Source organism: Sorghum bicolor, chromosome 7 (genome assembly GCF_000003195.3).
Source record: "Sorghum bicolor cultivar BTx623 chromosome 7, Sorghum_bicolor_NCBIv3, whole genome shotgun sequence".
In the NCBI taxonomy this organism is placed as follows: domain Eukaryota; kingdom Viridiplantae; phylum Streptophyta; class Magnoliopsida; order Poales; family Poaceae; genus Sorghum; species Sorghum bicolor.
Window position 1 is genome coordinate 59254680 of NC_012876.2, and position 11697 is coordinate 59266376.

At 46.4% G+C, this 11697-nt stretch overlaps 2 protein-coding genes across 2 annotated transcripts; one reads left to right on the top strand and one right to left on the bottom strand.

Moving 5' to 3' along the window:
• Positions 1329-6414, top strand: LOC8083556 (ribitol 2-dehydrogenase). The gene is made up of 5 exons (XM_002444479.2): positions 1329-1905; positions 2012-2295; positions 2414-2507; positions 2627-2738; positions 5791-6414. Exons 1-5 carry the CDS (start codon positions 1767-1769, stop codon positions 5942-5944), a joined length of 783 nt encoding a protein of 260 aa, XP_002444524.1. The 5' UTR covers positions 1329-1766; the 3' UTR covers positions 5945-6414.
• Positions 7553-10920, bottom strand: LOC8083557 (phosphoglycerate mutase-like protein 4). Its single transcript, XM_002445592.2, has 6 exons — positions 10596-10920; positions 9389-9439; positions 9205-9315; positions 8914-9045; positions 8266-8341; positions 7553-8066 (listed from the first exon to the last, which is right to left on the bottom strand). The coding sequence occupies exons 1-6, from the start codon at positions 10893-10895 to the stop codon at positions 7840-7842; spliced, it is 897 nt and encodes a 298-aa protein (XP_002445637.1). The 5' UTR covers positions 10896-10920; the 3' UTR covers positions 7553-7839.

Consider the following 11697-nt stretch of genomic DNA (forward strand, 5'->3'; position numbering starts at 1 on the left):
TGCTCTGCCGTCCAAACCAGAGAAGTCAGTTGCAACCATGGCTGCGGTCAGCATGTCTGTGGCTGTGGGTGATGGCACCACATCGAGGCTGTGGACGGACGACTGGACACCGGTTGGCCGCCTCTGCGCCTTCGCTCCGAAGCTGTACGCAGCCGTGTCCGCAAGAGGAAGGAAGCGTTGTGTGTGTGATGGTTTGTTCAACAATACATGGGCTCGCGACATCACTGGGGCGTTCACTGTGCAGGTCCTTGTTCAGTACTTGCGGGTGTGGCGAGTGCTCTACGACATCACCCTCAATCCATTGCAGGCCGACAGGTTCATCTGGAAATAGTCACTGGACGGCCAGTATACTGCGTCCTCCGCGTACATGGCTTTCTTCGTCGGATCCTCCTCGCTGCTAGGGGCCAAAGAGTTATGGAAGGTGAAGGCACCGCTGAAAGTGAAGTTTTTCTTCTGGCTAACGCTGCACTACAGACTTTGGACGGCCGACCGGCAACAGCGACATGGGCTGTAGGATTGCGACGAGTCCAACCTATGTGCCCAAGAAGCTGAAACTTGTGCTCACATGTTCACCAGCTGTGTCATGGCTAGGCAGTTGTGGCAACTGCTACTGCAACCGCTTGGCTTGCTCTCCCTGACGCCGTCAGCGACAGAATGCAGTCTTCCTGATTGGTGGCTGCGTGTACGGGTCATCTACTATCTGATGACTGACCAGCTTTCGATTCGATGGTACTTCTCGTAACTTGGAATTTGTGGAAAGAATGGAATGCTAGGGTGTTCTGGGGGTTGGCGAGTGACTATGTGGCTATCGCCAAGGCAACAGTCACTGAAGGAGAGCTCTGGTGTCAAGCAGGGTTCAAGTCAATCTTGGCCTTCGTCGTTGCTCGGTTGCAAAGTGTTTTTAGTATGTAGTTATAAGTTGTAATCTTTGTGCGTCTGTGTTCCTCTGTTGGCTCCTCACCACCGTTCTGTAAACTTCTGTGTTAGACTGTATGGCCATTCACTTTCCTCTTAATGAAAAAACAGGCTATATTTGCCCGCTCGAGAAAAAAAAAATTTATTGTTCATCCATGAACGTATTTTCAGTCGGCCGTGGCACAAATCAGCAGCAGCTAGCGTCGTCGGTTTTTTTTTTTGTTTTTGGTTGCATAGCCACCCCGAATTCCCCTCCGTGTAAAGGCTGTACTGATGTGACGTCGTGCTCCAAAGAAGGTCGACATGGTGGAGGACCGCACAAAGACTCGTTGCGGTCCAATTAGCTGGCTGTTGGCAACTAGATACTACAAGTGGCGGAGACGGAGGCGGCGGCATGGATGATATAATGCCAGACGACGAGGTGGTACATACATGCACCGCCGCTGCATCTCAAGTTGTTTGCATGGGTTACGGCACTGCTGTGTGTGTGTGTGTGTCAAATTGGCAAAGGGTGTCGGGCGGGAGCAGCCAGCGGCGCCACTGTGCTCGAGATCTCTGGTCAATGGTCATCGAGTAGGCCATCCCGCCTGCGCAGATTCTCTGCTTAAAACGCCATTTTTTGAGGTGATTCCAGTGCTTCGGCCGGCGCCGCGCGGCCGTTAAAAGAATCGAGAAACAACCGAGGGGGAGGGGAGTAGGGGACAGACAGCCGCCTTCTCCAAACCAACGAGGAGGAGACGGGAGCTAGCTGCTTGCTGTCGTCTCGCCGAGTAGCAAGTAGGAGCTGCTCTCGCCAAGTCGCGCGCGCCTCCCTCCTCTCTCTTCTCTTCTCTCTCCCTCGCGCGCTCCATATGCTGAGGTCAGTGTCCGGCTCCAACTCCTCGAGGGGCATCGCCGCCGTGGTCGGCGTCGGGCCCCGGCTCGGCTCCGCGGTGGCGCGCAAGTTCGCCTCCGAGGGCTACACCATCGCCATCCTCTCCCGCGACCTCGGCACGTCGTCCATCATCCCCCTCGCTCGCTCGCTCTTCCTTTCCATCGGAGCTAGCTAGAGCGAAGCTGATGAGTCCAGTCTGGTGGCTGTGTTTGGCGCGTGCAGAGAAGCTGTCGCAGCTGGCGGAGGAGATCGCGCAGGAGGCCAAGGCGCAGGTGTTCGCGCTGCGGGTGGACTGCGCCGACGCCCGCTCCGTGCGCGAGGCCTTCGAGGGCGTCCTCTCCCTCGGCCCCGTCGAGGTGCTCGTCTACAACGCCTGCGAGCCGCCGGCGGCCAACGGCGACGACGCCGCGGCCGCGCGACCCACGCCCTTCCTCGCCGTCACCCCCGACGCTTTCCACCGCGCTCTCGCCGTCTCCGCCGGAGGGGCCTTCCACTGCGCGCAACAGGTACGGTACGGTAGTACGCCGCATGGACGAACACTGCGCGAATAATCATCACGTATACACGTACGCGCGCGACTCCGTCGTCTGAGATGAAGAAGATGATCCATGTCCATGCATGCAGGTCATCCCGGGCATGGTGGAGAGGGGCAGGGGCACCATCATCTTCACGGGCTCCTCGGCGTCGGTCACCGGCTTCGCCGGCTACTCCGATCTAAGTAAGTGGCCGGCCGGGCGGCGGCAGGGCTGGCTGGCAAACTTACACTACTACTGCTTGTGTACGTAGCTACGCGGTTAATTCTTGACACGCATGCGTACGTGACGTGCGTGTGTGCAGGCTGCGGCAAGTTTGCGCTCCGGGGGTTGTCCCAGTCGCTGGCCAGGGAGTTCCAGCCGGCCGGCGTGCACATTGCGCATGTGATCATCGACGGCGTCATCGGCGAGAGGAGGTCAGTCACAACTCACAACAACTCGATCGGCCACATTAATTGATTAACAACAATCCATCGTCGTCTCTATTCGATGCGCGCGCATAGTATCAGTCCCCCTTCTTTTTTTTTATGTGAAAAAGAAGCATCAAGTTCCTCGATCCGATAGTCCAATCCTATGTCAGCGCGTGCATTTGCGACCGAATTTGCGTACTACATGTGAGATTCAGACTAGGGATCGAGTATTCGAGTTCATACATAATCTGGCTCGGGAGATGCCAGGTAGGCGGGGAATAACGTTCTTGTCACTGCTGAGCTGTGTGTGAGAGACAATGAGTAGGGAGAGAGAGGGAGAGGGAGAGAGGCCAGATTTGGAGTTGGAGAGCTCAGCTCTGAATGAATTCCCTCCCTAGCTAGTCAGGGTGGTCCAGCGGTATCCCAACATGTAGATCTGATCCGCCCAGAGGCCATTTTCAGGAAAGGCAACAAAAAAGACCTTAATATGCAAGAATCCATTCCCAAACGGTGGCGCGGATATATACGACTTCTGTACCTCAACAGACTCCTCAATCTTGGTGACTTCGGAGATATTTGAGTCAGCTCTAAACCTATGTATTCACCCTCTCCCAAAATAAATCAGACCATTAAGGTTCCATTTAGCACAGCTCTATTTCACCAGCGAAACCTTTTTTTTTTACTTCACCTCTGTAAACAACTCAATCAATAGAGCTGAAGTTATTTTGATAAATCATTTAATAAAATAGCTTCACATGTAAAGCTCTTTAAAACATGCATTTATAGAACTTCATGTAGAGCCTACCATGATGAGGTGAAGCCAAGGAAAGCCCTTATTTTCATCTCACTCAATCTTTAGAGCACGATTTAAGGTGCTTTCTCGGTGAAGCTGTTTTGTTGTATCCTATTTGACACAAAACGGCTCCTAAGTCAATGAAGAAACCATGCTAAATAGGGCCTAAATTTGACTATCATTATAAATACTCATATATCCATTGTACCAAATGAGTACTTTTTTATTTTAAATTATAAGTCGTTTTAGTTTTATAGGTATATAGTAAACGTTATACCTATACGAGTCAAAACGACTTAGGCCAGTCTCAATGCATGTTTCATGAGAGTGTCATGCACATAAATAGGGTGTCACATAAGCAAATTTGCTGACTTGGCAGAGTCATTAAATAAAGAAGTTTCATCAGATGAGAGAGGAGTTCCATCCCTATGAAACTCCTATGACTCGGTTACCTAGTTTATAGTCTTGGTAACTGTGTCATGAAACTATGCATTGAGACTGACCTTATTGTAATTTAGAATGGAAGAAGTATATTGTGTCTCTTATTAATTTAATGATATTAACTCTATATTATAAATGTGATTTTGTTGATAAGTTCAATAAGACTAAAAATAGTTTTATCTAAAATAATTTTAGAAGTTAATTTATTTAGAACAAGAAGGGGCCGGGTATATATTTCATGGGACGAGCGAGACATTAGTGGATTTGAACTCTAGCAGTAGCAGTTGTCCCGTTCCGCCAACACATATAGGAGTATTTGATTAATATTTAATGTGTTCATATACTCATTTTCCCCGGCCTGGTAACACAAGCACTGCTAGTTCAACTGTTTAACCTACAAATTATTAATTGAACTCTACTCTAGTACTTAGGTACCTGTATATTGGATCGAAGCTCGTCAGTTCACCCTCGCGATTTCCATTGATCACACTCCAAATTAGTTCACCAGTTCAGTTATTTTAACACAGTAGTAGATATTTCTTTAGAGCTGAGGCCAGAGGTGCGACAACATATTACTGTTGATTAAACTGGCATAGTCGCAGCCGTAGATCTCCCATCTAGATTTATTCTACGGGAACCTTCCGGCTCATCTTATTATGTACCGTGCAAAAAGACTGTCTGGCTTTGTCGAGAGAGAATCTGGATGTGCTTTTCGCACCCTCCAGACTGCTGGGAGACCCCGGCACATGGCTCGGCCGCCGGCCGGCACGTCAGGCGCCCGCCCTCGGACCGTCGGAAGAAGCAGACCCCGGCGAGCGAGCGAGCTCGACACGTTGGGTCGTCGCGGTATATGCTGCCGCGTTCCTGCCGGAAAAAAAAGGGCTTGCCGATTTTTATGCCGGCGCAGGCGCGCCGCGGGTGCCGCGTGCCACGCCCGCTTTTGGGGCAGAAGGACGCGTGGTGCCGCCGTTTCGCTGGATCGCGCCACATGTCCGTCCGTCCTTGCCGCCGGCTGCCGATCGAGCTTTCGGTCCGGTCCCCGCTCGATGGACAAGGTCGAGAACGACGTGTGTCCACGTACACAGTACACAGACCCTTGGCCTTGGGTAGCAGAAGCAGCCGCCTAGCTTGACAGGTGTCAGTCACAGTCTTCACAGATCGAGCACCACGCGCACAGTGTCCCTGCGAATGTACTGGTACATACTAGGACCTAGTTTAGTTTGGTAATATTTTTGTTTTTATTTGACATATATTGTCCAATCATAAACTAACTATTTTAAAATATTCATCTCATAAATTAGATAAACTATACAAATAGTTATTTTTTAATTTCTATTTTTCATACATGTGTCGCTTAAAATATTCATCTCGTAAATTACAGATAAACTGTGTAATTTATTTTTTAATCTCTATTTAATGTTCCATACATGTGCCGCAAGATGCATGCATGGAGAATTAAATATAGATAAAAAATAACTAATTACATAATTTGTCTATAATTTATGCGACGAATTTTTAAGCCTATTACTCCATAATTAGATAATATTTATCAAATACAAAAATAAAGTGCTACAGTGTCTATTTTTTTTTTAAAAAAAATTGCAACTAAACAAGGCCTTAACTACTACACCGCGCACACAGATGGTCATAAATTTCGCTAGCAAAATATAGCTATACATTATGGTTATATATATATATATATATATATATATATACGCGCGCGCGTGTGTGTTCTCAAAGGTTTGATGTCATCAGAAATCTTAAAAAGAATTAGAAACCGCAGTATATGAGGCGCTAGCTGATATCGTCTTGTCATTTGGTCAGGTCGCCGACGCCGAGGAGCAGCAGGGTCGGCAGCGCCGGCGACGCGGCGGGCGCGGACCCGGACGCGGTGGCGCAGAGCTACTGGCACGTCCACGCCCAGGACAAGAGCGCGTGGACGCACGAGATGGACATCCGGTCGCCGTCCTTCATGTAGCAGCAGCAGCAGCAGCAGCCGGTCTTGTTGTGTGTACGTCGTGCGTGCCCCGTCCTGTGTGTGTGCGCGGCCGCGGCCCGGGAATCGTGTCCCCGTCCCGCGCCGCACGTTTGCGCCGCTCTCGCTTGCCTATTGCCTAGCCAGCTAGCTAGTAGCCTTTTTGGTCATTTGTGGTGTGAGATGCCCGCCCGTCGCTGGCCGGTGCGACCGCGCGGGCGTTCAGTGTGCGGGAATTGCGGCCGAGAGCGACGGCGGCGCGGCTTCCGCGTGCCGTCGTCGTCGTCGTCGTCGTCGCATCCTGTACCCATCGCCGGCGGCGGCGACCGGCCTGAAAAGCTCTCATGTGATGTGTGCGCCGATTATTAATCATGCAGCTAATGCATAGTATCTGTACATGTGCAGGATATGCTTGATTCTGGATCGAATTGAGCAGCATCTCAGTATTATGACTGTGACTATTGTATCTGTTACATATGTGCATAATCGGTCCTAAAATAGATATCGATATGGGATGCGTATGAGCAGGGACGAAGCCAGAAAAGGGGCTGAACAAAGTTGTTATATCGACTTAACTCTACTATAACCTCTCACAATAGAAAAATATATATTAGTTTGAAGTAGTTTTATATTAATTCACAAAATATATATAAAAATAAAGGTCTCAGCCCACCCTATCGTACAAATTCGTGTCTAAAATTAGAAGAAAAACACTAGGAGCTCCACTGGATCAGCAGCGGTAGGGGGGGCTGGAGCCCCCCTAGCCCCACCGCTAGCTTCGTCCCTGCATATGAGTCAATTTTTGATAGCTTCGACTAAGTTTATAGAAAATACGTAATAAGTTTATTATAAAAATATATTTAATGATCTATCTAATAATATTAATTATATATCATAAATATTAAGATATTTCTAATGATAATAATTATGTATTATAAATATTAATATTTTTTAATATATAATTATCGGCAGTTATTTTTTAGGAGACACAAGCGATAATTAAAAAGAGTCAGAGTACATACTTAGCTGACGTCGCCCGGCCGTTAGGCAGCACAGTATTCGAACCGCTCTTTTAGGTGAAAGAGAGGAGTAAGGGGGCGTTTAACGATAGTATTTTTGTTTTATTTGATAATTAGTATTTAATCATAGACTAATTAAATTTAAAAAATTCATCTTTCAAATTATTCTTTAGATATGTTTATAGTTTTACAAATAGTGTATATTTAATACTTTATATATGTATCTAAAAATTTGACATGATAAGCGATAAAGTTTACCATCTTCAACCAAACACGGCCTAAGCAGCACACAGCATTTGTGCCAACAACAGCGTAGTTGCACGCTCCAAGTGGTTAGCCAGTACAGGACTGCAATCATGGTGTCCTTTTGGACGAAAGGGACGGGGTGATCTGTCGTCGGCTCTCAGTTAGCTGGAAATGGTTTTCGGAGCGCCATCCGAAAGGGACGCGCTACTTCCTCGTCCCTTTTATGCTCCCCTCCTCCGTGCCCGATCGCACGCCATGCATCCGGCACCGTCACCACTGCGCGCAAACAGCCGATAGATAGAATAGGGGCCATGAACCACGTATGTGGTGTGGACGAACATGCGCAAACGCAGATGGTTTCAGCTCCACATGCTCACTTCAACACAAAAAAAAAAAAACCCGACCTGGCCACAAGGATTCGGCCTTCAACTGTTTCGGCAAAATTCCCGCGTTCCCAACGGGGGAAAGTATACCATTCTCCACTAGTAGACCATTACTGAATACTGATAGCAACAGGACTGATTGGTACAGTAAAAATACGACCGAAACGAGTAGTGTCTGCACGTGATAAATGCTGCGTATTCTGCACGTGATAAATGTTGTATGTACTACGATGCTCCCAAATCTGGGATCTTAGGCGGAGTTCTTATCGCCACCAAAGGCATTCTCCAGGACGCCCGTCTCCTGAAGGTGACTGATGTCCCCGCACATCTTGACGATGCAGCGACCGGTGGAATCGGACACGAGGATGACACTCACTGACGTGTTGTGTATTTTACAGTGGAGCGGCTTTGTAGGGCTGGCGTGTCTGTAGAGTTCTCTGATGGTGCCGCCATGTGAAACCAGGATAACTCGCTCCCCTGTCATCAGTAGAGACAGCTCATGAGCTCATCACAGGTAAACATCTTGACATGTCTAATAAATAATAATACAACCCAAGCAATCATGTCTATGGAAATATATATATCAGTCGTTTCCTCAAAAAAAAAAAAACAGTCATCCGAATTTACTTATAACAAGGAGGTCACAAGGAGTCCAGGAATAAAGTTCACGGCTTACCTTTGTGTTTCTCAACAATGTTGTACAGACACGACACACATCGCTCCGACAGTTGATCAAGACTCTCTCCACCACCCTAAGAAAAAAAGTCAAAGAGAGTCAGGAAACAATGCGCAAGAGAATCTACTGCATGCAGCTAGAAATAAATTAGTGAAAGGAAAGCTTTACAGAGATCGGATGTGAAAGTCATGAAAACAAACTTGTTCTCAGATACAGCATAACTGGGCGAAAAGAGGTTCCACCAATCAGAAATTTATGAATTTTATTGCCCAACTGTCTCAAGGAACCGTATAACTAAATGATGGAATACTGAGCTTTTATCAGTTCAAGTTGTCTATAGATATACATAAGCCCGTAAGAGTTAATTAGTTGTCTATAGATGTAGCAATAAGCTTGCTCCCAATAAGCTTTATCTTATTTCACTAGTAGCATATTATACTTGGCACAGATAATTTGGATGTGCAAAACCACTGTATATTCCAGTTTGAATTATTGATACCTACGTAATAGTTGACCATGAGCCATTTAATGCACATAGTTTGTTCATCTATGCTTCAGAACATCCTTAACATGTGATGCTTCAACACATCTTAGCATGTGCAGCAATGCTAAGCAAAATACTTGTCAACAGGTTATAAGAAAACTTACAGGAATTTGTTGATTTCTCTTATGGGACATAAAAGCTTTGTATGCCTCTGGCTTCTCTGTAGCAGCATCTTGAAGCTTCATGCCCTGCAGATCTCCAATGTGTCTTTCTCTCAGTGCCGGATCAAACATGACCTGGACGATTAAGCATTGCATTCATTAAGCTCCATTAAGAATTTTACAAACAACTGAACCATGTACAATCAGTATATTTCCAATCACAGAAGTAACAGGCCAGGCAGAAATATTCACACAGCATAAGAGGGGAATAGGGGATGAGTAGAATGGACATACATTTGGCACATTGCAAATTCTTGCGATTGTTTGCGCAGTCTCTGCTGCTCGCTTCAGATCAGAAGAGTATATGGCAACTGGTTTCACTTCTTTAGAAAGGCGATGAGCAACCTTTGAGATAAAATTCCCCATAAGAAATGCTACTAAAAATATCTAGTGAAAACCAGTATAAATCATACCATACCGCAACAGCTTGCTGCCTCCCAATATCATTAAGCTCTGCATCCAAGTGTCCCTGGTGCAGTATGATAACAGTGTGGAGTTAAAAAAAAAAACTCTTATGCTGACAATCAAAGAGCTTAAAAATACATGATTTCTCAATGGCTATTAATTTCCCGGTCAAGGCAGGGTATCAGGTTCATGGTGATAACCAGCTGGCTAAGTCCAGGGTATAAAACAATGCATTTCCAATTTCCATCAAGCAGACGCTTGAGTTATGAAAAATGACTAGGAGTATTATCTTTCGTTTGTTTGCAAAAAGGTGTTAGTAATACTATGTACTACTGCCCATCAACTTTAAAATTAACTGAAGGGTGCTCCAAGAGAAGAGAAGTTATCTCTAAGGCCTACTGCACAAATGTAGCAAAGGACACATGGGTGAATGCTAATGATTTCCATAATATATATCACAAGAGGCATGAACTATCTGAGATAAGTGCATATGCATTATATGAGTACTGCATTCCAGATTATAAGATGTTTTAGCTTTTCTAGATTCATAGTTTTTGCTATGCACTTAGATTACACTATGTTTATATACATAGTAGAAGCAATGTATTTTGAAAAGCCAAAACGTCTTATAAGAGGGTAGTGTGTCACAACGAGCAAATGCGTTGCTTGATTACACTAGAGATGAGAGTTTTCTTCAATGAATAGAGTCGACTAAAACGACTACCACTTTAATAAAAAATAGTGTTAGATTTCAGACTGAAAAGTGAAAACGAAAATTAAACAATGTTCCAAATCTCAACAGCCCCAGAAACAGATTCTTGTACTGTTACATATGCAGTGCAAGCAGGGAATGAACCAACATCCTTTTAGCAAGATGACAAAACAACTTTAGTTGGCTGCATGAGTAGTACATCAAATTCCACTATTCAACGCAACACTGAGTCATACATATACTGCAGTGTAATCATTGTGGCCAACACAAACCCCTAAGTTTAGTGTTTTTTTTTTGTCCCTTCACTTGAGAAAGTAGCTGTCCAGTAGTCCCTACAAGGACGAAGCACTAATCCAAACATTAAACACTATTAAACTAGTGCGTCAGATCTTAGGACCCTCAGGATTCCACCATCACAGTATTTTCCCAGTTTAAGCAAGCAGTGAAGACCAGTCGTAAGTTAGCAATCCCATGGACGGTAGGACAGGGGAGGAGAAGCAAGCGGCACCTGTATGATGCGCGAGGCGTTCCATGAAGTCTCTCCGTGCCGCACGATGACGACCTCCGTGAACTCGCCGGCGGTCTCGCCCCCGGCGCTGGAAGCGGACGACGACATACCCCGACCGGTTCCCGGAGCGCTAACCCAGCGGATCTGCGGGGTAGGGGCTGCGGCGGGTCCCGTATGGAGGGACGCCGCGGCGATGATGGAGGAGGGCGGAGAGGGGAGGAAAGCGGCGGGGGACGGGGACGGGACCGAGGGGGCGGACGGCGGCGGCAGAGGCGTGGTTGTGGGAAGGCGCCAGAGCATATCCGGCGCACGGCACAGCCGACCACGAGCTGAGCTGGCGGTCAGGGAGTCGCGTGATCAGAAGGTTCAGATGGGCCGGTTTCTGGAAGGATTGTTGGGCCGAATCAAAATTATCGCATGGGCCATATAATATGTAAGTTTTACCGAAGGAAGGCCTAAGATTAAGATTTCGGTTTGGCTGCACGACCGTCAAATTTGTTTCAGTCACCTCCCTAGCCACGCGGTCGGTCACTCAGGTCCTTTCGCGCCTCTGATCCTCACCGTCACTGGATATCTAATGGTATTTAGGGCATTTGGTTAATTATACAATATTGTCATTTTAGTTCCTTTGTATATAATAAGGAATCTGTCCCCTTGTACCGTATTTATGCTAAATTTTGTGATTGAAGTGACAATACACCCATGGGGACTAACAGTTGTGTCAAGATGTCACTTACATATATCTAGATCTTATATGGATGTAAATCAAGAAGACACGAATAAACAAGCAAAACTCAACAACAAATCAGAGCAAAAATTATTGACGGGTTGATCTAGTGGGAATCACTTTGACTTCGCCAGAGTATTAGGCGTGTGCTATAAAAATTGTGAAGGGTGTCAGAAAAACAAATGATCGGGTGATCTAGTGATAGGAGGGTACATATATCTAAAAAATCAGCTTGAACAAACGACATAGAATATGCACTAGAAGATCTCGTGGTGCAAGAAATACATGCATTGGAGTGTATGCCCATAATGCATAGTGCTAAGTTGGTTCAAAGAAAACAACACACCAGATGGTCCAATGACTGTTAACAATGAC

Excerpts from the sequence above, each read along its gene's own strand:
- LOC8083556 (XM_002444479.2), top strand. The coding sequence starts at position 1,767 with ATGCTGAGGTCAGTGTCCGGCTCCAACTCCTCGAGGGGCATCGCCGCC. Across the intron at positions 2,296-2,413 it reads CCTTCCACTGCGCGCAACAG|GTCATCCCGGGCATGGTGGA; the intron begins GTACGGTACGGT and ends CCATGCATGCAG. Across the intron at positions 2,739-5,790 it reads GGCGTCATCGGCGAGAGGAG|GTCGCCGACGCCGAGGAGCA; the intron begins GTCAGTCACAAC and ends TCATTTGGTCAG.
- LOC8083557 (XM_002445592.2), bottom strand. The coding sequence starts at position 10,895 with ATGCTCTGGCGCCTTCCCACAACCACGCCTCTGCCGCCGCCGTCCGCC. Across the intron at positions 9,046-9,204 it reads GAATTTGCAATGTGCCAAAT|GTCATGTTTGATCCGGCACT; the intron begins GTATGTCCATTC and ends TTAATCGTCCAG. Across the intron at positions 8,067-8,265 it reads CATTGTTGAGAAACACAAAG|GGGAGCGAGTTATCCTGGTT; the intron begins GTAAGCCGTGAA and ends TACTGATGACAG.